We start from the raw sequence: 24,439 nt of genomic DNA, 5'->3' as shown, positions 1-24,439 counted from the left end.
GGACTGTTTGCAGGAATGAAATTCCTAGTCCTGCAGTCAGGCCCATTGCCCCAGGTTACACATCAGTGCTCTGCAGGTAAATCACTGATTAACCACAAATTCAGAGTCAGGGACTTTCACAGACAGTTCTTTCCCTCTCCCAACCCTGAGTGGCAAGGCCCTCGCTCACAGAAGATGCTTCTAGAGCTCCTATCCCTCCCTCTCCCCTCACCTCAGTGCATGCTTACAGCTTCCCAGTACAAGCCCCAGCTTGGGCTCTTTTGGGGAAAGGCACAGCTTCAGGCCCAGGGATATTTGTGCAGGGAGGAGGTGGAAGTAGTTTCTGGAGCTGGATTCATTACAGCAGCAATCTCGGTCAAACAGGTTCCTGCAACTTCGGGGAGGCCTCTTTGTTCTATTGTTCCAAAGAGCCAGACAGGCTTCCCCACAATCCTGGAAGGGGGCAGGTGAGGTGGGGAAGGAGCCCTCTGGAGTCTGGCCAGCAGGCTGCTGCCTATGGCAACTGCATCTCTGTTCACATAACACCAGGGGTCCAATTCTGTTTGATTATAGCTTGTAAACCTTAGGCAATTGGCTTCCTTTGCTATTTGCTCCTCCGGGGCAGAGTGGTGGCCAGAATCTGTGGAAAACCCACTGAAACCACACTGGCTTTTTTTGAGGGGGTGGAGACAAGGGCTAGATCATGCTGAAAAATGAAAAAGCCAACAGAGTGCTCAGATAATTCAGAACATAAATTTGGTTTTGATACAATGGAATATTATTCGGCCCTTAAAAGGAATGATATGTGCAATATCATTGGGACATCTTGAAAACATCATGCTAAGTGAAAGATGTCACACACAAAAGGCTACATAGTAAATGATTCCATTTATATGAAATGTCCAGAATAGGCAAACCGTAGAGATAGTAAGTAATTCCTGCCTGCAGAGGTGGGTGAGAGGGAAATGGGAGTAACTGCTAATGGCTGTTTTTCAAAATATTCTAGAATTAGATACTGATTATGTTTGCACAACTTTGTGAATGTACTAAAAACCACTGAAATCTTCACTTTAAAAGGGTTACTATTACGGTATATGGATTATATCTTGATTTTACAAATTATATGATAGAAAATGTGGGTTTCACTCTATAAGAAACTATGGAGGCTACTAGTGTATTGCCAAAAAACGGAAGGAAAAGCTGGTCTGCCAGTGAAGAGTTTGGGGCTTGGTCTTGTTTGGTCATCTAACTCTCTAATTATCTGCCAGACAAATATTTATTGAGCACCTACCATGTGTCAAGACATTGTGCAAGAATCAGCTATATATTGATGAACAAGGAGATCTGTTCACCCTTCATGATCTACCACTAACTGTGTTCTCTCGGGCAGTTTTTTTTTTTTTAACTTCTCCAAATGGTTGTTTCCTGATCTGTCCAGTGAAACCATCTCTAGATCTCTCCCTATAAGTATATAACAGACTGAGGTCCCCAGCAAGTACCATGAAAGTCCACATTCCCTTGTCTTTGGTTACATTCTGGATTGTCTCAGGGTTTCCAAAACGCACTTCAGAATCTGTGCTTCCACTTTCTTTTGGGGACTCTCTATCTCACAGAGTACTGCCATAGGAAATTGCTACCTGCAAAATTAATTTGCCTGCACTTCACTCTCCACTGGTGTTGAAAAGAATGAAACCAGAGAAAAGCTGTCCAAGTTCCAAAAACAAAGTTACAAATTCATTTGCAGGGTCATCTTGCACTTTTAAAATAAGCTGCTCATTTTCCCCAGTTCTCATTATTTAGGGGAATGTTTCCTACTTCATTTCCTAAGCACAGACAATATTTTATGGACCAAAGTATACATTTATCCTATTTTCAGGTAGAATTGTGGTTGATATAGGCTCGATGACAAAATTGGTAAATAAACTTTTAATGTGAACAGAAGTTCACACATGCACACACACACACACAAGCACACACACACCCTGTAAAGCTGGTATGTTTTAATAGCTCCCCCAGTGCCCAGTGTACCTTTCTATGTTTGGGCAGCAAAGCAGAATATTTGAGGTTCTTGAAAGCATCTCCAAAAGCATTTTATAAAATCAATTGGAGAAAAAAATAAAATCCCGCTAGGCTTCCCACACCATCAGCAGCCATTGTGAAGCTGGCTTTCCCTCTGGCCCACTTCTGGTTACTGTGTACTACCCCAGGATAATGTAGCCCTTGTCACAAGACTCATTGTCCCTTCTCTGTTCTATAGATAAAATTTAAGACATGGTGAGATTAAAAGTGATATGGTTTGAATCTGTGTTCCCCACCCAAATCTCCTGTTCAAATGTAATCCCCAATACTGGAGGTGGGGCCTGGTGGAAGATGATTGGATCATGGGGGTGGTTTCTTATGGTTTAACACTATGCCCCACTTGGTGTGAGTTCTCACAAGATATGGTTATATAAAAGTGTGTGGCACCTCCCCACCACCTTGGTCCTGCTCCTGCCATGTGAGATGTCTGCTCCTGCTTTGCCTTCTGCCATGAGTAAGAGCTCCCTGAAGCCTCCCCAGAAGCAGATACTGCCCTGTTTCCTGCACAACCTGAAGAACTGTGAGCCAATGAAGCCTCTTTTCTATATAAATTACCCTGTCTCTGGTATTTCTTTATAGCATTGTGAGAACTGACTAATACAATAAGATTTCCATTTGAGTTTCTCTTTTAGGTTCTGCATACCAATAAAACTACTGACATCAGCTGGTCTAAAAGGCTGAGCAAGGAGCTGACTTATGGAAGAATGCAGTTTCCACATCCTCATGATTTCATCCTCTTACCCAGATCAATCGATGACCCCAATTTTCCAGGCTCTCACCTTCCATGACCCTCTTAAAAACCCTTGCCCAGAGCCCTTTGAAGAATTGGATTTGTGGCTTGAGAATCCCTCCCTTTACCTGTTTGGCAGCCTTGCGATTATTAAACTCTTTCTCTGCTGCAAATCCCACTGACTCAGTGTATTGGTCCATTGCTGTGCAGCAGTGTCGGAGCCTGGTAGTCTATAACATTCAAATTTGTTCACACCTTTTCTTCTCTTAGCCATGTACACAATTGAAAACAAACCCATACTTAATGGGTGCCACCAGGGGGTGCCCAATATCTTGCAGTTGCATTGTAGATGGGACGTGAGAGAAGAGAAAGGTGAGGGCTGACAAAGGTGAGAAATCAGTTCTTGCTAAAGTTGTGAAAGAGCAGATTGAAAATTTCCTACCTGGGTCACTCTTCTCTGCAAAGGCCACAATGTGGATCCCATTCAAATCATCTTCCTGTATGAGAAAAGAATCCAAAGTTACACTTCCAGCTGGAGGGATACAAAGGACTGAGCCTGGGACAGGGACTCAGAAGCTGGAATGGAAACAAGAGAGGTAGGGAGAAGTGTGGAAGCGGGGATGAACACAGAGGCACAGAGGAGTACAGTGGGGCTCACATTAAGGAAGGAATGCTGAGGAGCAACTGGCAGGAATGCATAGGGTTTGGACCAGGGACTCAGATAAATGAGTTTGCAAGACAGGAAAATACCAACCACACGCAAGACATTAGCACTAAATAAGCCTCACTCCTGTGGTCTGGTGGTTCCGGGAGAGCAACAGCAAAAGGCAAAATGAAAAACAACATGAGTCTGGTTTATGAGGAGATCTGAGGGCAACAATGGCTCTAGAGGCAGCTCAGTAAAAGCAGCTGTCGGTCTCTATCTACCACTGGCAGATAGAGTCAGTGATGCACCAGATTATGGAGGCTTCTGAATGCTGTGGACAGATCCTGAAACTATCCCCAAATGAATGGCAGACAAGAATCATTGAGGTCAATTAGGATGTGGGCTGGTGTTGTTCACACAAGAATCACAGACAACGGTTGAGCTTCCCTGTTAGGTCCCTGCCTACGGAACCCATGTACTGTGTAGGGGACACTTTGCTGTCTGCGACCTCTAGGTAACTTCCTTGAAGTCCTTGCCCAGTCAGTATAGGCCTCCAACACATTTCTGAGGCTGCAGGAATTGTCTGGAATTTGAGTGTAGGGAAAGTTGAGGGTGTGTGATTGAGAAAAGTGGGTATAGCTGTGGGGGCAGGGGCAGGAAGAAGAACCTAAAGAGAGTATTTTAAGTCTATGGGGCAAACGAGGGGCATTTCATGTCTCTACACCCTGGAAGCAAGGACTCTATGCCTTGTGTCTCCTTTGCAATGATTATTTCTGGAGAAAGAGGAGCTGGAGCTTGGAAGGGGCTCTGCTGTCACAAATGTGATTCTCAGGAGACTTGGAGAGGAATATGTGTGAGAAAGAGGCACCTGGGGACAAAGCTGAGTGCATACTGATGATGAGACATGGGGAGAGGTATGCTTTGGGCACTCTGAATGTCATATCAGAATCATCCTATGGAAAAACCTCCAGGCGTCTCAACCTTCCCGTGATCTCTGTTTCCATTTCAATTGATTTTAATGCTGGTGCAATCCTATCTAAATGCTAATTTTTTTCCTTTGAGTTTGGAATGGACAAAACTTCCACAAATTCTAAGAAAGATTAAATGGAAAATATTATTATTAAAAACAAGAGAGTGGGCATTGCCTTGGTCAGATTCTCTGGGGAATTTAATTTTACAGATATACGCATGTGTGTGCCTGTGTGTGCCGGCTTATTACACAAATCTGACAGCAACCAGAAGGGGAGTCCGAGGTTTCAGTGTTTTACATTTGCTATTATCGCCAGACAGAATATCCCAATCAGTTCTCATTAAGCAGGCTAGCCTGTGTCTCTGTCCCCTGCCATCAGATGGGAGGGAGCACTGTTAACTCTGTGAAGCAGGCTTCATTTCTCTGTGCCCTGCTAGAACGCATTTGGAAATTGGCTTTAGAATTAAGAATCCATATTTGTTTTCTAGGAGGCTGCTCATAATATGGCTGTCACTCCCCAGACCCAAGATGACCCCTGGAGGGAGCACTGTCACTAAGGGAAAGAGCCTGTCTCTGTGCGTCACAAAGATTCAGCACGCAGACCTGTGTTCCACATCTACAAGGAAGCAGGCCAGACTTAGGTGCCAGGCATTTTCAAGTAATAAACTCGCAGAGTAGGAACCCATGGGCAAGCCGGCAAGTCGGGCTTACTCAGTGAGAACCCAGCTTGCACAGGGGAGGAAGAGCTGTGCTGACTTCAGGGCTGGGAACCCCCAGGGCTTCTCTGAATCTCACAGCCTTTGCTACTCAGATCTCTCTTTTGGTCTTTAGGTTACATTGTCTTGGAAATTCTGTTTTTAATCACATGAATCTTCCCTCCTCAACTAGATGACAAGCTCACTGAAAGAAGGGATTATGCCTTAAAATAACAATTATTAAAGTGGCAACAATATCTGCTATTTGCTATTTTTTCCGTACTTACTTTGTAAGAACATTATCTCAAAATCTCGTAAGAAAGTCTTACTCTTATTGAATGCTTGAAGAATCAAAGTGACTTACCTAAGGCCACAGAACTACTAGTGACAGAAGGGGGATTCAAGCCAGTTCTGTCTGGCCCCAAAGCCCACTGTCTTGGTCCATTCAAGCTGCTATAACAACATATCAAAAACTGGGTAGCTTATAAACCACAGAAATGTATTTCTCACTGTTATGGAGGCTGGGAAGTCAAGGCACTGGCAGATTTGGTGTCCGGCGAGGCCTGCTTTCTGACTCAGAAACACTGACTTCATGCTGTATCCTCACAGTGGAAGGGACCAGCTAGCTCTCTGGGGCCTCTCTTATTAGGGCACTAATCGCAACGTGAGGGTTGAGCCCGCAAGACCTAATCACTTCCCAAAGGCCCCATCTCCTCACACCGTTACCTTGGGGGCTATGCTTCCAATGTATGAATTTGTAGGGGGACACAAACATTCAGACCACAGAACCTATACTCTTTCTTTCTCACCACCACCAGCAGAACAGGCTCCATGAATTTATTGCTCCCTGCAGGGTTTGCAGAAGATGTTGCAAACTTGCATCAATGGCTCTTAAGTTGAAAGAGGCTGGAAAGAGACCTGTATATAAAGTAACTGAGTGCCAGATTTCCCAAAGAACTGGAGATTTTGGAGTAACTTCAGTGAATCCCTTCCTTTGGATCCCCCAGCACTTTGTATGCCCCTCTGTTGCAGCAGTGAGCATACTGGGTTGGCGTTATATGTCTTGAGACTATTTCATCTACTCAACCTGAGCTCCTAAGACAAGACAGCAATGTTCATTTTTATAACCTCATTGCTTAGCACAGAGGTTCTTTTTAATGCCTATAGACTCAAAAAAGGAGTATGGCAATAAAAACCTTACTCACTGAAGAAAATTAGAAAATATTAGGTATACCAAGAAGAAACTATGTGTATCAATTAACTACCAACCGCATATATCACCACTTAATATTTTACTCAGTTTCCTTCCAGTCTCTGTTGAATGTTTGTTCTCATGTTGAATGAAGAGATGCAAAGAAAAAATGCGGTTAAAATAAGCCGGCTCCCTATTTAAGGTGCAATGGAGTGACCTAGATGCTTGTCTGGGGGTCTCTGACCCCATCTTGAAAGTATTTTGCTGTTGCAATAGAGGGAGGCTTCTTTTAGAAGAAACTGCTGACTCTCCTTCCCTGTGGGCAGTTCCCCAGGACTCTAGCGGGCCACTTGGCTAGATGGAGGGTGAGATCTCCAAGGGGAATGACAGATCAGCACTGGGTCTCTTTTTGACAGCTTGACATTCTTTGAGTATTTAAAATAAATAAATAGCTTTCCAATGTATACACAGCAAATATTACCAGGCACCAGTTTCTTTAGTAATCATATTTGATGTATTTTCTATGGCCTGCATCTTAAAAACCTGTACAATTAGAGAGAGAGAAAGATCAATAGTTGTTTTAGTCCTAGCTGGCTTTCCCATCTTATTTAAATACTTCTCAGTGTCTGGGGAAGTGGATGTTGAAGGTAAAGACTTTTCTTTTTCTTTCGAAACAGGGTTTCACTCTGTTTCCCAGGTTGGAGTGCAATGGCACATCTCTGCTCACTGCAGCCTCTGCCTCCCAGGCTCAAGGGATCCTCCTGCCTCAGCCTCTCGAGTAGCTGGGACTATTGGTACGTACCACCACACCCAGCTAATTTTTGTATTTTTTGCAGAGACGGAGTTTCGCTATGTTGCCCAGGCTGGTCTTGAATTCCTTGACTCAAGCGATCTGCCCACCTCAGCCTCCCAAAGTGCTGGGACTACAGACATGAGCCACATTGCCTGGCCAGAGACAAAGACTTTGAAGTTCAATAGCTGGTCACTTTCCACAGCCACATCTGTGGTTTAAGTTGCTGTGGCCATGAGGCCCACAGAGATGCCACTCTTCAGAGCAGTGACCTGCTAGGGGCACAGGGAGAGGAGGAGGTATGGAAAGTGGCTCCTCAGAGGTCCTTTGGATGCACTGATTTTTGTTTCTCCCTTTCAAGGAAACAAAGGTGACACTGGAGGGGCCTGTCCTGCCTTCCCTCTCTAGTTGGAGACTTGAATGAGGGGCTGACTAGGTCTGGTTAGGGCTCCTGGGTAAGTCATGAGGCTGTTCCAGAATGGGGAGGGAAGAAATAAACCATTTCAGTTGCCCTTTTCTCTACCTGGTTAAATTCAATGCACTGCTCTTCCCCAAGTAGAGAACAATTCAATATTCACTAATGTGGAAAATATGAGCCATCACCATTATTTTATATTATTGCAAAAGGCTGTATTTTATCTTATTCATTAAGTGAAAAGAAAGGAGAGAATGAGTTCCAATGAAACCAGACACTGAACTTCCTGTCTGAACATCTGCCTCTAACGTGTCAACAGGGAGTATTTCTGCAGCAGTGTGGGATATGTGAGGACAGACGCTCCCCATCTACAAAACACCATGGTCTTGGGTGTGATCCTGCTGTGACAGGAAGGAAAGACCTGGGAGAAGGGGTCCACAGTGTTATATTCCCTCCCTTCCTAGAACCTAGGTAATTGAGATGTGCCTCTTAGGAATAAAGACAATAAAAAGAAAAAAACTGAAGATAAAGCCATAGCAGAAGAGAACATCAATAATGACTCTCAATTTAAAGTGGTATTTTGTGTCATGAAAGACAAAGACCAAGACCCTGTTCCAAATTAAAGGTGACTGAAGAAGCATAAGCAGGCCAGGCGCGGTGGCTCACGCCTGTAATCCCAGCACTTTGGGAGACCGAGGAGGGAGGATCACCTGAGGTCAGCAGTTCAAGACCAACCTGACCAACATGGTGAAACCCTATCTCTACTAAAAACACAAAAATTAGCCAGGCATGGTGGTGTGCACCTGTAATCCCAGCTACTTGGGAGGCTGAGGGAGGAGAATCACATGAACCTGGGAGGCAGAGGCTGCAGTGAGCCAAGATGGAGCCACTATACTCCAGCCTGGGTGACAGAGGGAGAATCTGTCTCAAAAAAAAAAATAAAAAGAAAAGAAAAAGAAAAAGAAACATAGGCAAATGCAAGTGTGGGATCCTGGATTGGATCCTGGGCCAGGAAACAGAGACGTTTTTCTTTTGCAGTAAAGGACATTGGTGGGACAGCTGGCCAATCTGAATAATGGTAAGAGACTTATTATATCAGTGTTAATTTCCTGATTTTGATAACTCTCTCTCTCTCTCTCTATCTATCATCTATCTCTCTATGTATCTACGTAGATAGAAGGCATCGTAAAATGTTAACATTTGGGAGATCTAGGTGAAGAGATAATTAAATTCTTTGTACTACTTTTGTACATCTGAAATTATTTTAGGGTAAAAAGTAAAAACAATATTTTTAAAAAAATATTATTTTAAAGCACTATTATACCTTTTTGCTATCACCATTTTAAAATATATTAATAAGACTCTTTTTCTGAGACAAGGTTTCACTCTGTTGCCCAGGCTGGAGTGCAGTGGTGCAATCACAGCTAACTGCAACCTCTGCCTCCCAGGTGAAAGTGATTCTCTTACGTCAGCCTCCCAAATAGCTGGGACTACAGGCGCCTGCCACCATATTCAGTTAATTTTTGTATTTTTTGGTAGGAATGGGGTTTCACCATGTTGGCCAGGTTGGTCTCGAACTCCTGACGTCAAGTGATCTGCCCACCTTGGGCTCCCAAAGTGCTGAGATTACAGGCATGAGTCACTATGCCTAGCGATAAGACCGTTTTAACATCTTTGAAAGGTTTAAATGTTAGGAAAGTTTGTTTCTATTGTGCTGAGTTGTTATTAAATAGTCCAAGCCTCTGGAACGGATTATTTACCCTTTGGTATCTTGTGAAATGTTTGCTTTACCTTCAAACATCCAAGTAAGTTACAGACCAGTAAAACAGTGTCAAGTTACTCCCTGGTTCTGTTCATCCATCACTTCAAAGAATTTAATAGATAAATACTTCCGTGTTAATTCCTTTCTCCTCCTCCCCATCCCTCACCCCAAATGGCCCCTTGTGGGGACGTAGTCACTCTGGGGAGGCATTCTGCAGAGAACACCAGGTTTGGCTCCAGATGGCCTGTATTTAAGTTCCAAGAACTAATGGTTATTAGTTATGTGTCCTTTAGTGATTAATCTGTATGAGCACCAGTTTCTGACTATGTAAGATGGGGCTGAAATAGTACTTGGTTTTTGTTTGTTTGGGGGGACAGAGTCTTGCTGTGTTGCCCAGGCTGGAGTGCAGCGGCATTATCATGGCTCACTGAAGCCTCAAGCTCCTGTGTTCAAACAATCCTCCCACCTCAACTTTCCAAGTAGCTGGGACTACAGGTGTGCCCCCTATGCCCAACTAATTAATAATACTTCTTCTACATCACTTTCTAGAGCTATTGGAAGATCCAAATAAAAGGATGCATGAAATGCTTTGAAAAATGCTCCACAGCCTTTGTTATTTATGAAATTCTGTACAAAGCTGAGGTGTGGGTTGGGGGTTTATCTCCAACGCCCTCCATCTAACACTATTTGAGCTGCCTGACATATTATCCATGACACAGACCTAGAGGACAAGTTGGCTCAGCTGCTTGCCAGTGCCTTCAGTTGATATTTTTTAAAAAACAGCTACCATATTCTGAACTCTTCATATCATTCATCCTTATAAAAAGTCCCAACTCTAGATAAGGAAATTTAGACAGCTCAGAAAGGCCACATGACTTGACTTAGGACACAAAGCTACTAGGTGGCAGATTCTGGACCTGAACCCGTCTCTATGACTTTGTAGCCTGAGTCCCTTCCACTGTGTTACTGTGCGGCTCTGGTGGTCAATGAACAGAAGCTATAGTCAGTGTGGGAAATGAACTAAGAGCAATTTTGCCTAGTGAGTAGTACCAAAGAGGCTTAGATTGATCCATGAAGAACTGTGTTTTAATTGAGCATGATGTTGTCCATATTTTTGTCTTGTTTTGTTTTGTTTTGTTTAAAACAGTGTCTCGCTCTGTTGCCCAGGCTGGAGTGCAGCGCCACGATCACAGTTCACTGCAGCCTTGACCTCCCAGGCTCAAGCAATTCTCCTGCCTCAGCCTCCCAAGTAGCTGTAACTCCAGGCACATGCCACCATGCTCGGTTACTTTTTGTATATTTTGTAGAGATAGATAGGGTTTTGCTATGTTGCCCACGCTGCTCTTGGACACCTGAACTCAAGTGATCCCCCACCCCAGCCTCTCAAAGTGCTGGGATTACAGTTATGAGCCCTCATACCCAACCTGTCCGTGTTTCAAATACTCACCTAGACATCCACCTCAGCCAAATAAAGCTTGGTTTGAGTTTAGGGACTTAATCTAAGAAGCACTGCTCTTGGGGACTATACTCATCTCTACAAGGCAAAGAGAATTTGCCTCTTTCTTACCCATGTTTCAAACATTTCTTCTGGGCGCAGGCGACGTAGAGTGGGTCTGGAAAAAATAAAGGAGCTTCCTTGAGTAGGGGTCACTGTGGCAGATATGGCAGCCACAGCATCGTGAAATGTAAAATGAGAAGCTGGTTCCTTTAAGGCATGGAGAACCCTAAAAACCCACTTATCTCCTAAGGAAACAGACCAGGTCTACTCTGCTGTGTCAGACAGCAAGCTGGGCCTAAGCCACTCAGCCTTTTCATAGACCCACTGATCCAAGGATTACAAAGTCTGTTACAAACAATGGGTCAGAGGGCACAGGGTCAGCTCATTCCCAGGGCAAGATGCCATTTCCCTCCTCACAGATAGCCACCACTCCGGAGAGCCCACAGCAGGCCTGGAATGAGAACCCTGAGGGGGAAAACAGGAAATCTCGGATTTTGTAGGTTAAAACTGCCTTTGTTTTTTCATCTGGGGTATCCATTGAAAGTCCCTTAGGGATATTTAGGGGAGCAGACAGGATCTATATTTTGCTCATAGTTTCATTTCTTTCCGAATATTGGCAAATAGTGCTGGACGTATTAATATTTGTTCCTCCAAGTACTGCCTTCCTGAAGGAACTAGGACTGTCCAGGTGAGGGCGATCACAGTACTCCAGGTAAAATGAACACACATGTGCACATGTCAGGTAGGATAGATGGACAAGCCAGTGAGCGCACTACCATGTTCCTTTTTCCCATATCATCCCTCCCTCAAGAGCAGGGGTCAGAAGACTACAGCTGGTGAGACAAATCCAGCCAGGGCCTCCTGTTTTCCTAAATAAACTTTGACTGGGACACAGCCACACCCATTTGTTTATACATGATCCATGGCTGCTTTCATGCCACAGCCGCAGAGTTAAGTAGTTGCAACAGACGCCATCTGGCCCACAGAACCTGAAAGATTTACCATTTTGTTCTTTACAGAAAAGGTTTGCTGATTCATGCTAGAGCTACACTAAGTGGTATGAAGCATTCCTCTCCCAGAAGTCCTATGCATAGAGTGTTCATCTTTGGCTAAGTTACTTAACTATTGAGTCCAATTCTTTGATCTGTAAAATTAGAATAATAATTACCCTGTAAGGTTGGAGATTAGATAAAATAGTTTCCCTAAAACACTGGGCATGGTTATTGGTATACAGGAACTGTCACTAAATTGCTATCATTTCTAGTGCAGAATTTTATTTATATCTTGCCCTGGCTTTGAGGGGATTTGCTGACTGAGGGATTTATCAAACCCTGCTTGCAGGTGCAGACTTACATTCAGAAGTAATCATGTCCCTGCTAGTCATCACTGATCAACAAAGCCATACTACTGAGTTCTGTACTGCTGAGGTACTAACTAGGTTATTGCTCTTGGCAGGTCTGAAATGGTAGCACAGAGAGGCTCCTCTCCATTCCCCAGATCCCAGGCCCCCAGCCCCCGCATGCTATCTCAGGCACCTTTGGTGTTCCTTCACAAACTCCACAATCTCCTCTTCTGTGTAAGGTTTGTTGGGGATGGCAATGGGCTCATCCATAAATGGCTCATAGAAGTCAACCTCATTCATCTTCAAAGATAATTTCTTTGCAACCTGTAACCATTAGAAATAAGACAAAGTTTATTTGGATGCTAGTCTAGAATAGCAATGTGTTGTCCATCTAAGATAAGTGTGTATGTTTTCTGGCAAAGACATAAAAACAAATGTACAGTTTTAACTTCAATGTTGAAGTGATAGGAACTCATCACCCAAGGCCTGGCTAGACTAATCTTCTTTTGTGATCAAAGAAGGAAAGATAGGAAGTAAAAAGACTTATCTAGCAAATGAGGGTCAGGCCGGGGCAGGGAGCAGTTGAGATGAGAAGTGGGAAATTTAATTCTACAATCACCGTCACTCTACTGCATTTGTCAGGGCTAGATGGGAAGCAAATGCCAATGGAGCATATTTACTATCCTGGGTTGTGTGGTTTTAATGGAACCAATGTTGATAAAATAGGCAATTGATGGAGATCCTTAAGGCATATAGGTACTCAGAATCAGAACCCAACTCATTAGCCTGTCCTTGATTTGCTGATAACCCTAATTGCTATTTAGGTTGAAGTGCTGGCCCTACAGTTAAATCTCTCAGTACCCAGCTTGCTTTGTGGTTTGTCAGACTTTGGGAGCTGCCCAGTTTGTCAGCAGTCATGAGGTGACTGACCTTCTTGCTTTGCTCTGGTTGGAAGGGCTTCCCGGGATGCAGGACTTTCAGTACTAAAACTTGGACAGACCCCAGTAAGCCAGGATGATTTGCTCATCTTACAACAGATAAGGAGCTCAGAGAGCCAGCCCATAGCCTGGAAGACATTTTCTCTCTCGATTAAAGCAGCCACATGTTCAGTGTGTTGTCAAGGCAGAGTGGTTGCTGTTTGCCTGCACAGCTGCTGAACTCAGGACCTCTGTTTGTGAAATGATTTGAGAGGCCTGGAATGTGCAACGCTCTATAGAAAACCAAATGCCATTCTTTTCTAGTTCAGAACTGTGGTTCAAGAAAGCACAGGGATGAACAGTGGTTCTCTTGAAGCTGAAGAGGAACTGCCTAAGAGCTGATGCTCTGTGGTGGTAACCCATGGTGCCATGACCCAGGCCGGCTGCAACTAACTGGGGAAGAGGAGGAGCTGGGTATTGCATAAGCTCTTACACAAGGAGGTCCATTCTGAGGAAACACTGATATCCATATGGTTTTTGTCATCAATTGCTATTAATTCCAGGTCACTATATTCCGAAAGGCATTTTATATAGTACTTAAGGGAAAGAAATTCCAGCATCCTACTCAAAGATAAAGAAAACAGGCCATGTTTTCTTTTTTGTTGTCAGGTTAATTTTAAGAGAGGGAGATATGGAGTTTTTTCTAACTGCTTTTCCATCTTCTCAGGGGTAGGGGGGTGATATAGATGAGCGGGTGATGAATCAGGGAACCAGAGTAGGCTAGAAAATGACATTGAATTCTGGTTTTCTGAGTTCGCTTACTATATATCCTAGGAATCAGAAGACTGTTTCCATGAAAGGAGAAGTGATCAGAATGAAAACAGTAATGATAACAAACATATGGAGTGCTTATCATGTGCCAGGCACTGCTGCCAGGTGTTTTAGTTTGATTCTTTGTTTAATTCTCACTTTGCTTCTATGTGGTAAGAATGATTATTATATTTATTTTACAAATGATGAACCTGAGGCACAACTTGGCTAAGAAATTTGTCAGGATCATATATCTGGAGGGAGCAGAGCCAGAAGTCAAACCCACCCGGTGGTGGTGGTAGTCTCCAGTTCCTGAATGCCAATGTCTGGGGCCACAGTGCTGTCTATGAATGTAAATATTGGATTGTCGCATCCTTAATTTAAGTCTTGGAAATGCTGAGTAAAATTTCCCAGGGATCTCTTCACTGTCTCCCTACCACCATCATGGAGTGCCCTCATCTTGTATCTCAGAGAATTCCTCTCTTTCATTTTTTTTTTTCTTTTTTCTTTCTTTTTTTTTTTTGAGATGGAGTTTTGCTCTTGTTGCCCAGGCTGGAGAAGATTGTCGCATCCTTAATTTAAGTCTTGGAAATGCTGAGTAAAATTTCCCAGGGATCTCTTCACTGTCTCCCTACCACCATCATGGAGTGCCCTCATCTTGTATCTCAGAGAATTCCTCTCTTTCATTTTTTTTTTTCTTTTTTCTTTTTGAGATGGAGTTTTGCTCTTGTTGCCCAGGCTGGAGAACAATGGCACAGTATCGGGCTCACTGCAACCTCCACCTCCCGGGTTCAAGCGATTCTCCTGCCTCAGCCTCCTGAGTAGCTGGGATTACCGGCACAGGCCACCATACCCAGCTAATTTTTGTGTTTTTAGTAAAGATGAGGTTTTGCCATGTTGGCCAGGCTGATCTCGAACTACTGACCTCAGGTGATCCACCTCCCCCCTCAGCCTCCCAAAGTGCTGAGATTACAGGCATGAGTCACTGCGCTTGACCCCCTCTTTCATTCTTATTATTCCTGTCTTGGATGGTAAGGACTGAAGGGGATTTGACTGGTTGAAGCTTTTATTCATCCATTTATTCAGTAAGTATTTAGTCGGGCCTCCTGAATCCAAGGCATTATTCCAGGAGGAGATCTGGTTCATGGTTATTACCATTATATAAGAATGAATTATATTATTAAGAACCAAATAGGTCCATAAAAATGAATTCTTTCACGCTTTTATTTATTAACTAGTTGTAATAGATTTTAACAAAGATAAGAAAACTACAAAGTACAATGCCGATTTTCTGACAAGTGCATGTGTATGAATTTTGATACAGGTCATTTTTCCTCCAGTTCGCAAGCCAGTTTGGTTGTTGCCAATGAAACCAACTCAAGTATTAGGTTGGTGCAAGAGTAGTCGCAGTTTTTGCCAGAAGTAGTGGTTTTTGCCAGTACTAAATTTAGGTCTTCCCAACATCTATCTTCTCCACTAACTTTGTTTAGTCATAGCTCCCTTTGGCTCCAGTGTGATTTTAAAAAGAAAGTGATTTTTCATCTCATTGTTCACTCAGACAGAGAAAGGAACAGGTCAGTGGGAGGGGCTGTGGGATTATAAGAACTGATATTTTTCAGGCTGTGAGGTACAGCAGAGTGGAACCATCCTTGGCCCTCTGACACTTTCTTGCTCTAACTGCTTCTTCAGAGAGGTTGCCTTCTTGTGGCTTGATTTAGGATTAGTATCAATGGATCAGTACTGGTCCCAAACCTGAACACCCTTTTAATTCCTTGGGAGGCTTTCAAAAACGCAGATTCCCAGACACTGCCACAACCCTAAATAATTAAAATTTCCAGGGCTGGGACCCAGAGACTAATGGTTTTAAAAGCTTGTCAGAGGATACTAATATGGATAGTGGTTGGGAACTACTGATCGCCAAATTTACATCAGCAGCCGTGACATCTCACCCTCTTTACAGTCCTGCAACTCACATGATGTATTTATTGGTTTGTTTACTTCGTAATTTTCTGTCTTTCCATCTTCTCTTTCCCACACTAAACTTTAAATTCTAAAGCGCAGGAATCTGCTTTGCTCAATGCTGTGTCCCTGGCACTGAGAAGAGTGCCTGGCACGTAAAGGGCACTCAATAAATACTTGTTGAGTGAATGAATGACTGAATTAACTAAAGACATTTCCAGTTGAATGTTTCCCCAACTTTTAGAAAACAGAATTCATAACTCCATCTCATGTCTCTCAATAGATTCGTCTTCCTAGATTTCCTAATGTTTTCAGTAGCTTCATAATTTTTGCTGTCTTGATGCCAAGACTTGCTGTCTTAAGTTATTTTGAGACCTTCTCTCATCACCTCATCAATGGCCAGATCTTTTTGTTACGTCCACTTTCGCTAGTGCCAGTTGATTTTTGCATTTTTGTAACTGCATTAGTGCTTTCTTGTCCTTTGACTCTCCTGGTTTCAGACCTCAACAAAGCACCTCCAGGTCTCTCTGAGATTCCCTAGGGTGTGTTGTACAAACAGGTCCTTTCAGCCACTTCACACTTATTAGTTTTCCCCTCTTCTGTCCTAGCACTCCCTGCTGGACACCACTGAGGCTCTACTGGGTGCAGTCATGCCTTCTGAACCCCACCATCTCCCCTTGGACAACCTCTCCACCCCACCTGATGGGTGCAAGTTCTTAAGCACCAAATGGCGTCAGAGTCCTCTCAGTGCTCTCCGCTCTGTGTGCCTTGGTCTTTTTAAATGTTCTGAAATCCAACAAGGCTACGTGAACGCTGGAACTTATGACTCAGTGTCCTACAGAGTTTTAAAAAAGCATCTCTCTGAATTTTTAATCATAGCTTGACCTCATCTTTTTCATGGGCCACAGGCAAGAAGCTATACAGTTGCACTAGGAGGCACTTCTACAAACAGATACTACACTGAGCTCAACGCTGAACCACCCCTCTAAAAACTAAGGCTTTGTTGCTTGGCCAAATTAATTGGCCTGCCTCTCTCTTCCTTTCAGCTGGATTCTTACCCAGGAGCCACTTCAGCCACACCTAGTCCATCAGAACCAAATGTTCCATCAGAACCATATGTCAGTAATGGATTCAGTTTCGGCTTCTCTGTTCCTCCCTTTCTCTACTAATATCCTATCCAAGCCTCCCACTTCCTGGGCCTAGATGACTGCCTTCTTATGAATAATGGTGCTCATAGCTGGCTAACTACTACTGAATGCTTCCTGTGTGCCAAACACCAGTCACGCAGTTTGCATATACTGCTTCTTTCTCTGGAGTAAAGTAGGACAGAGCACTGACTTTGAAGTCAGGCTGGTCTGAGATTATAGCAAGTGTCTCAACTCAGTAACTACATGACCATGAGAAAAATCACCTAATCTTTCAGCATCTCAGTTTCATCCTCTGTAGAATGAGGATACTAATTCCTCCCTTATGTGAGTGTTGAGAGGATGAAGTAAGAAAATCCATGTTAACTTCTTAGCACACACTCTGGCACAAAGAGATTTCTTAGCACAGACTCTGGTACATAAAATTTTTTTTGAATTTATTATTTTTTATATTCTTATTTTTTGAGAGAGGATCTCACTCCATTGCCCAGGATGGGGTGCAGTGGTATGATCACAGCTCACTGCAGCTTCAACCTCTTGGGCTCAAGTGATCCTCCCAGCTCAGCCTCCCGAGTAGTTGGAACCACAAGTGTGTGCCACCACACCCAGCTAATTTTTGTATTTTTTGTAGAGATGGGGGTCTCACTATGTTGCCCAGGCTGGTCTCCAACTCCAAGGCTCATGCAATCCATGCCCCTCAGCCTCCCAAAGTGTTGGGATTACAGGTGTGAGTTACGGCACCTGGCCCATAACAGACACTTAATACATGATAGTTTTTAAAATATTCTTGCTCGAGATCCTTCCCAACTATAATACAACTAATTAGAATAAACATTCTTCAAGTTTAGATTATAATACTTGGATTATAGATCACTCTTCTGGATCATAGGCTTGAAGACAAGGCCACGTCCACAGAAGTGGTTCATCATCTACAAGAACTGAACACAGTCCCATCCCACCATGCCCCTTCTCTGCTCCAGCTCACTGGCTTCCTCTTGTATTTTACAGAACACTGGCTTAAACTCATCACAGAGGAGTTCCCATTCTACTCCCCATCCTGACCCAGTAGAAGAGGAAGTAGGCAACCCCAGAAAGGGAGAGGATACCCGCTAAGGAAAAAGGAAGCAGTGGCTCAGTGGGCTGGCACACTCTGGGCCCACACACTTCCCAATTCAGTGTATGAGAAGATAAGGGTGGGCCATCACTTTTCCTTGGATATTTTTAAAAATATTCTTACATCCTCTGAATTAGTCATCTTTGTACTCATCTTAAATCCAATAGTGATTTAGTGATATAATTCTTAACCCTTCTAGAGAAAGAGGCAAGGGAGGATAATTAATGTTGCTACAAGAAAAGAAACAGTGGTGGCAAGTTCAAACTTTAATTCTTCATGCCTACAAAACTGTTCACATTGGGGTTTTGTAGGTACTTACCCCTTTGTCAAAGGTGGCAAAGAATTTGATGTAAGGCTGGAAGTGTTCAGCTGCTTCTTCAAAAGCCTTGTAGTCTAAGGGGAAAAATAAAGATGAAGGGAGAGACATTTTCAAGATGCACACTGAAGAATCTTCTTTTTAAATGATGTAGAGAGTAAAAAGTCAATTAATCCTGACGGGATAATAATTTAGCAGATATTATTTAGATAGGTATTATTTAATATTATTTAAACCCATAGTTCCCCACAAGGAGTTGGAATTGACTGGCATTCAAACGTCCAAGAGAAGACCCCTTCACCACACTTTTATGAACTGCAGGTAGAAAGCAGGAAACAGAGGGAACCGGGAGGGCAAGAGAGAGAAAAAGATGTGTAAAACTCCAAACCGAAATAAAAAGGCCTTTCACTCTAACTCACTGATACTTATAATCATGCCCTCTAGAGACAGTGCAGTTTGCCAGAATAAATGAGCCCTAAGTAAGAAGGAAATTCATCTCACTGTGTAAAGTAACCTCAATCACAAATGACACCACAGAAGTATTTTAAACTTCTTAATGGAAGTACCCCTGTTGCTGAATTCTACTTTTCTTCCCCTTTTTTCATTTTAAAGGCTTCTTCTTTATTCTGATGCCTCAAGAGTATTTCTTAAACTTAAGCCCTTGATTCACTATGGTCTCAAACTTGAGTCCACACTGGCTGAGACAGTATGACATCAGGTGAGTGTGGGAGTGCTGTACCTTGGTCCATCTGGGGAGTTACTTGGGAAAGACACTTGTACTCAAGCCTTAGTTGTGAGGGTGATGGTGATTGTGGTGGTGGTGGTGGTTATGAATAAATGCTGTAAGCCTGAGAGTCAATGAGCCTGTGATTTATTTTTAACAAGATTAACTTCTTTCCATTTCATGGAATTCCATTTCCCTTAACCATCAGAAGTATAAGGCTTTGTTAGACCATGCAGAATTTACTAAGATTCTATCGAATTTTTTCTAGAATAATGTGAATTCAGAGGATCCCAAAAGGAATAAGACAAAGATACTGATCTTCCAAAGCTCTCAGCCTAGCGAGGGCTATGGATCCTTTAAAGAATCAAAATGCAGTGTGATAGTTGTTACCACAGAGGTGAGTGCTGCAAGCACAGGTGAGAGAGGGGTTGGAAAGCCATGAGAATACTTGCACATACTGATACACACTCACACTAACTTGTCCTCTTAAAAGTAAGTGGGTAGTCGGAAAAGATATCCTGTAACCTCATAGCTGGGGCTGAGAATTGGGTAGAGGTGAGAAGATGGCTGAGAGTGGTTTTTTTTTTTGTTTTTTTTGTTTTTTTTGTTTTTTTTGTTTTTGAGACAGAGTCTTGCTCTGTCGCCCAGGCTGGAGTGCAGTGGCGTGGTCTCAGCTCACTGCAAGCTCTGCCTCTCAGATTCACACCATTCTCCTGCCTCAGCCTCCCGAGTAGCTGGGACTAGAGGTGCCCACCACCAAGCCCGGTTAATTTTTTGTATTTTTTAGTAGAGACAGGGTTTCGCCGTGTTAGCCAGGATGGTCTCGATCTCCTGACTTCGTGATCCACCTGTCTCGGCCTCCCAAAGTGCTGGGATTACTGGCGTGAGCCACCGCGCCCAGCCAGCTGAGAGCATTTGAAGAATGAATGGAGTGAAAGTAAGGAAGTAGAATGGCTAAAGCAACACCTAAGCCATCTGTGTCTAAAGCAGCAATGGGCTCTATCAGAATCCTCTGTCCCCTCTTTTCCAATCCCCATGTCCCTGATGAATTTCTCCTCCCCTCTATGAACTCTCACCCTGGTGGAAAGAATGGCTTAGGCCTGTGTCAGGAGCCTCCCTTCCTCTCTTGGAGAGCTGGTCTACATCACTTTAAGACTAAGAATAAAGCAAGGTGACCTCCGGACAGGTGATTCAAAATGTAGCTTGACTTTTAGCCTCAGCCAAACAGCAGTTGCTTTCCAAGAAGCCTCCTCTTGTTTTCTACTCTGTTGGAACTCAGGTCATGTCTAGGCTTTCCCTGCCTCTTGACCAACCTGTTCCTGGTCCCTTCCAGTCAGACTCCCCTCCCACTTTCTTTGATGACTCTTTGGCTTCTGGAATAGGCTCCTGAACATTTAGTTCCCAGCCTCCAGCTTACTACAAGCTTATCTTAGCATTTTCTCTCCTTTCTTCCCCCTCTCTCAGGGTTGTGCATACTGGATATTAGTGTCACAGATTTTAGTAACTGGGTGTGGTTGATGGCACCAGTTAGAAACGCTGACCAGAAATGCTTGGAATAATATCATTGGTCTTACAAAGAAGAACCAAACCAAGTTGTTGAGGATGAAACATTCAAAGAAGTAGATAAACATGTCAAAATAGATTCTGAAAGCACTGCGCAAGATAAGTGTGCACAATTAAATGTATAAACGTTGTAGTGTATAAATTCAATACACAGTTAAGTGTGTAAACTCTGAAGTCAGATTTTGAATGTCCAAGTTCATGTATTGATAGTGCAGCTACAATGACAAGGAGGTGTAAAGGCTTTGCATCAAGTTCTTTCTGAAAATCTTGAGAATCAAATAATATTTATTCAGAGAAAAAGGTCATCATATAAAGGTTTGCCTGTGAATCTGCATTCCACAAAAAGGTTGTTATTTTTAAAAAGTGACTCCAATAACATTCAAACCTGTATAACTCCTTCTCTTTATAGCTTTTGGTGAAGAAATGGGTTCAGGAGACTTCTCCCTGCTCTTTCATCCTAAAGTGGGCTAACTGGGCAAGAATTTTACAAAGAGTTTATCAGCTAAAAAGTAGATTTTAAAATATACTAAGAATTATACTTACTTTGAAAATATTTTGAGGAATCATTATTGGTTTTAAAAAAGGCTAGACCTTGCTAAACACCTACGTGAATGTACTTAATTGAAAATTGCAAGGACTACGTGAAATATGTAATGTACTAACAAAGTCTATAAATTTAAAAAAAAATTCAACCTTAAAAAAAGGTTAAAATGATTCACTAGCAATTTTATTAAATTTTAAGAATGATTATTAATATCAGTAGAGCAGTATCTGTGTATTCCTAAGGAAAAGTTTCATTTTTATTTTGAAATATTGATGATATAAAAATTTAACTAGGATTTGTAATCCTTTCAAATTCATTCAAATTATTATAAGAAATATGAACATTATATTTGTCAATGAAAGTAAAAGCAATAGCTGTCAGATTGAACTAAGTGCCCTTGAAGGACACTTTAGAGATGGAATTATCTGAATTATGTCCAATGGCAAAAAAAGAATGTTCATCAGTCAAAGAAAGAGCAGTCTGGACGCGGTGGCTCATGCCTGTAATCCCAGCACTTTGGGTGGCCGAAGCCGGTGGATCACCTGAGGTCAGGAGTTCGAGACCAGCCTGGCCAACATGGTGAAACCCCGTCTCTACTAAAAATACTAAAATTAGCCAGGCATGGTAGCGGGCACCTGTAATCCCAGCTACTCAGGAGGCTGAGGCAGGAGAATCACTTGAACCCGGGAGGCAGGGGTTGCAGTGAGCCAAGATCATGCCATTGCACTCCAGCCTGGGCAACAGAGTAAAACTAGGTCTCAAAAAAAAAGCTATATTCTTTAGGCAAGCATAAGATTCATATTCAATTTTTTTTTTTAAATTGGAAATTTTTTTACAATGCAATATGTAATATATTTCATATTACTTTGTACACTATACTAGCCATGTGATAATGGGCAAGTTAATTGCACCTTTCTATTCCATCCTTTCATCGTCATTAACATGCAGATAATAATGATAACCACCTCACAAGCTTGTTTTGAGAATGAAATTAAGGCATCCATATAAGCTCCTAGCACAGGCTCTGGCATATGAAATGTGTTAATTAAATAGTGTTATTATGATGATTCACCTAGGCGGGGGAAGACGCCAAGGGTACTGAAAGGTGTGCTCTTTATCCTAACCTTGGTTTTGCTTCCCTCTTATCTGCCATCCTGAGCTACATGGATGAAGAGGATAGAGGAACATAAAGATGGAAACAAATTGAGACAGAGGAACTGAAAAGGAAGGGGCAGGAGAAGCACCCCAGAGTAGTCAGGACTGATATGGAAATGTACGAACTAAAATAAAATTGCCTAAAGAAGAACTAGGGCAAATCTCCCTGGTTAGCCACCTCCCTCTAGCACTTTCATTTTAAGCACAGTAAATGCAGGTTTTAATGAAGCAAATGAAAAGAGGGTTAAGTCGGGACATGGGAGACAGAAAAGGAAAGGGTTGTTGATGAGGTGACTAAGGATGCTAGTAGGCAGACTGTTTAAAGAAATGGGTTTGCAAACAATTTCAGAATATTTTGGGGTTCCCAGAAATAGTCATAAGCAGCCCACATTTGCACTTCCTACTTGTATGAATGTTACCAGAGTTGTGCTCACCCCCTCTAATGCTTTTCCTCTCTCCAAGGCTGAGATACCAGAAAAAAGCCTACCTCATTGGGGCCATGCTGCCAAAGCAGTTTTTAAATATGTACAGTACTCAAGTGCTTACTCCTCCTGGTCCCTTCTCCCTGCTCTTCCTGACTCACTCCACCACCGTCGCATCCCTATACGGGCTGTGGTGATGTTATCATAGGTCCTGTGTCCACCCAAAACCTGATCACAAAGCTTTCAAAGGGAATATGCCCAAGGGTGTGGCTGCACTATGACAGGCAGCTTGACCTTGGTGGTCAGCTGTGGGCTTGGCCAGTGATTTTTCACATTCTGTAGCTGCTGCTAAGCCCATTCCTACCCCAATTTTCCACTCATGCTTTCCAATTGACTGCAAAGCTCTCCAGCTGGTGACCATAGGAGCTGCCAATGCCAGGGAGACAGCCCATTGCTTGTCCCATTGTAGGGGAAAATCCGACTGGGAGGTGGGTAGGCAGGAAAAGTGGAGAAGGGTTTTTCTCTCTTTTGTAGAACACTCAGTCTGCTTTAAAACCAGAGGACCTGTCCCCACCTTAATATTCTTTCAGCTTTCCTGACTGTTTCGTACAATTTTTGTACATGTACTCCACTGTGTTAGGCTCAGGAAGGATTCTAACCTCCATTCTACCAGCAAAGGAGATGCTGAAGACCCATCCTCCTTTGGGGTAAACTGACAAAGCTTGTTTGGAATCTAGCTTTTAGACTCATAGGCTGGGGTTGGCAGACAACTTACATTCTGAGTCCTCGCTCTTGAAAAAGCCGATGAGTTTGATGTGGTCCTCAATGCGTTCAAAGGCTTGGACTTCCAGTTTGCTGCTGATGATCTCCACTGGGTCTTCAATTAGCTGAAATGCCACACACACACACACACACACACACACACATGTTCAAACAAGAGATTTCCTTCTTCACTGGGGAAACAGAGTACATTGGAGGGAAGTTGTAGCAGACTTTGTGGTTGGTGCCTAAAATATCTATTCCATTCTCCCCACAGTCCTGCAGTGAGCATACCAGCAGTACCTTCTGAGAAACAGACCTTAACTCAAAGAGTGAGATGATTGGTGGGGGCAACCTATTCCTTTTGCCAGTTTTAAAAAATATTTATTTTTATTTGTCAATTGACAAATTATAATTGTATGTATTTATTGGATATAAAGTGTTGCGATGATCTATAAATACGTGAAATAATTAAATCAAGCTGATTAACTTATCCATCACCTCAAATACTCATCATTTTTTGTGGTGAGAACATTTGAAATTTACTCTTTTAGCGATTTTGAAATGTGTAATACATATTATTCACTGTATTTACCATGCTGTACAATATATGTCAAAGAAGAAAATCTTATTCTTCCTATCTAATTGAGGCTTTGCACCTTTTGACCATCATCTCTCCATTCCCACCACCCCCGGCCCCCTTCCAGCCTCTGGTAACTACTCTCTGCTTCTTTGAGTTCTTGTGTTCTAGATTCCACATATAATAAGTGAGAACATGTGGTATTAGTATTTCTGTGCCTAGCTTATTTCACTTAGCATAATGTTCTCCGATTCCATCTGTATAGTTGCAAATGATATTTCTTTCTTTTTTATTTTTTTATTTTTATTTTTATTTTATTTTTTTTTTTTGAGA

General features: G+C 42.7%; 1 protein-coding gene across 2 annotated transcripts in view; it reads right to left on the bottom strand.

Moving 5' to 3' along the window:
• CASQ2 (calsequestrin 2 (cardiac muscle)) overlaps positions 1-24,439 on the bottom strand; it is a 77,530-nt gene that overhangs the window by 14,546 nt on the left and 38,545 nt on the right. Inside the window, exons 4-8 of one of the 2 annotated variants that reach the window (XM_011933092.1) lie at positions 23,543-23,654; positions 18,363-18,436; positions 12,292-12,422; positions 10,826-10,871; positions 3,231-3,285 (exon numbers count right to left, since the gene is read on the bottom strand). In XM_011933092.1, the coding sequence (XP_011788482.1) occupies positions 3,231-3,285; positions 10,826-10,871; positions 12,292-12,422; positions 18,363-18,436; positions 23,543-23,654 (418 nt within the window). The remainder of the gene's footprint in view (positions 1-3,230; positions 3,286-10,825; positions 10,872-12,291; positions 12,423-18,362; positions 18,437-23,542; positions 23,655-24,439) is intronic. The other variant, XM_011933093.1, reaches the window with a different exon arrangement.

The sequence above is a fragment of the Colobus angolensis genome, unplaced genomic scaffold, assembly GCF_000951035.1.
Source record: "Colobus angolensis palliatus isolate OR3802 unplaced genomic scaffold, Cang.pa_1.0 Scaffold124, whole genome shotgun sequence".
NCBI lineage: Eukaryota > Metazoa > Chordata > Mammalia > Primates > Cercopithecidae > Colobus > Colobus angolensis.
Note: the sequence above shows the minus strand (reverse complement) of the source record. Positions and strands in the feature narration are given on the sequence as shown.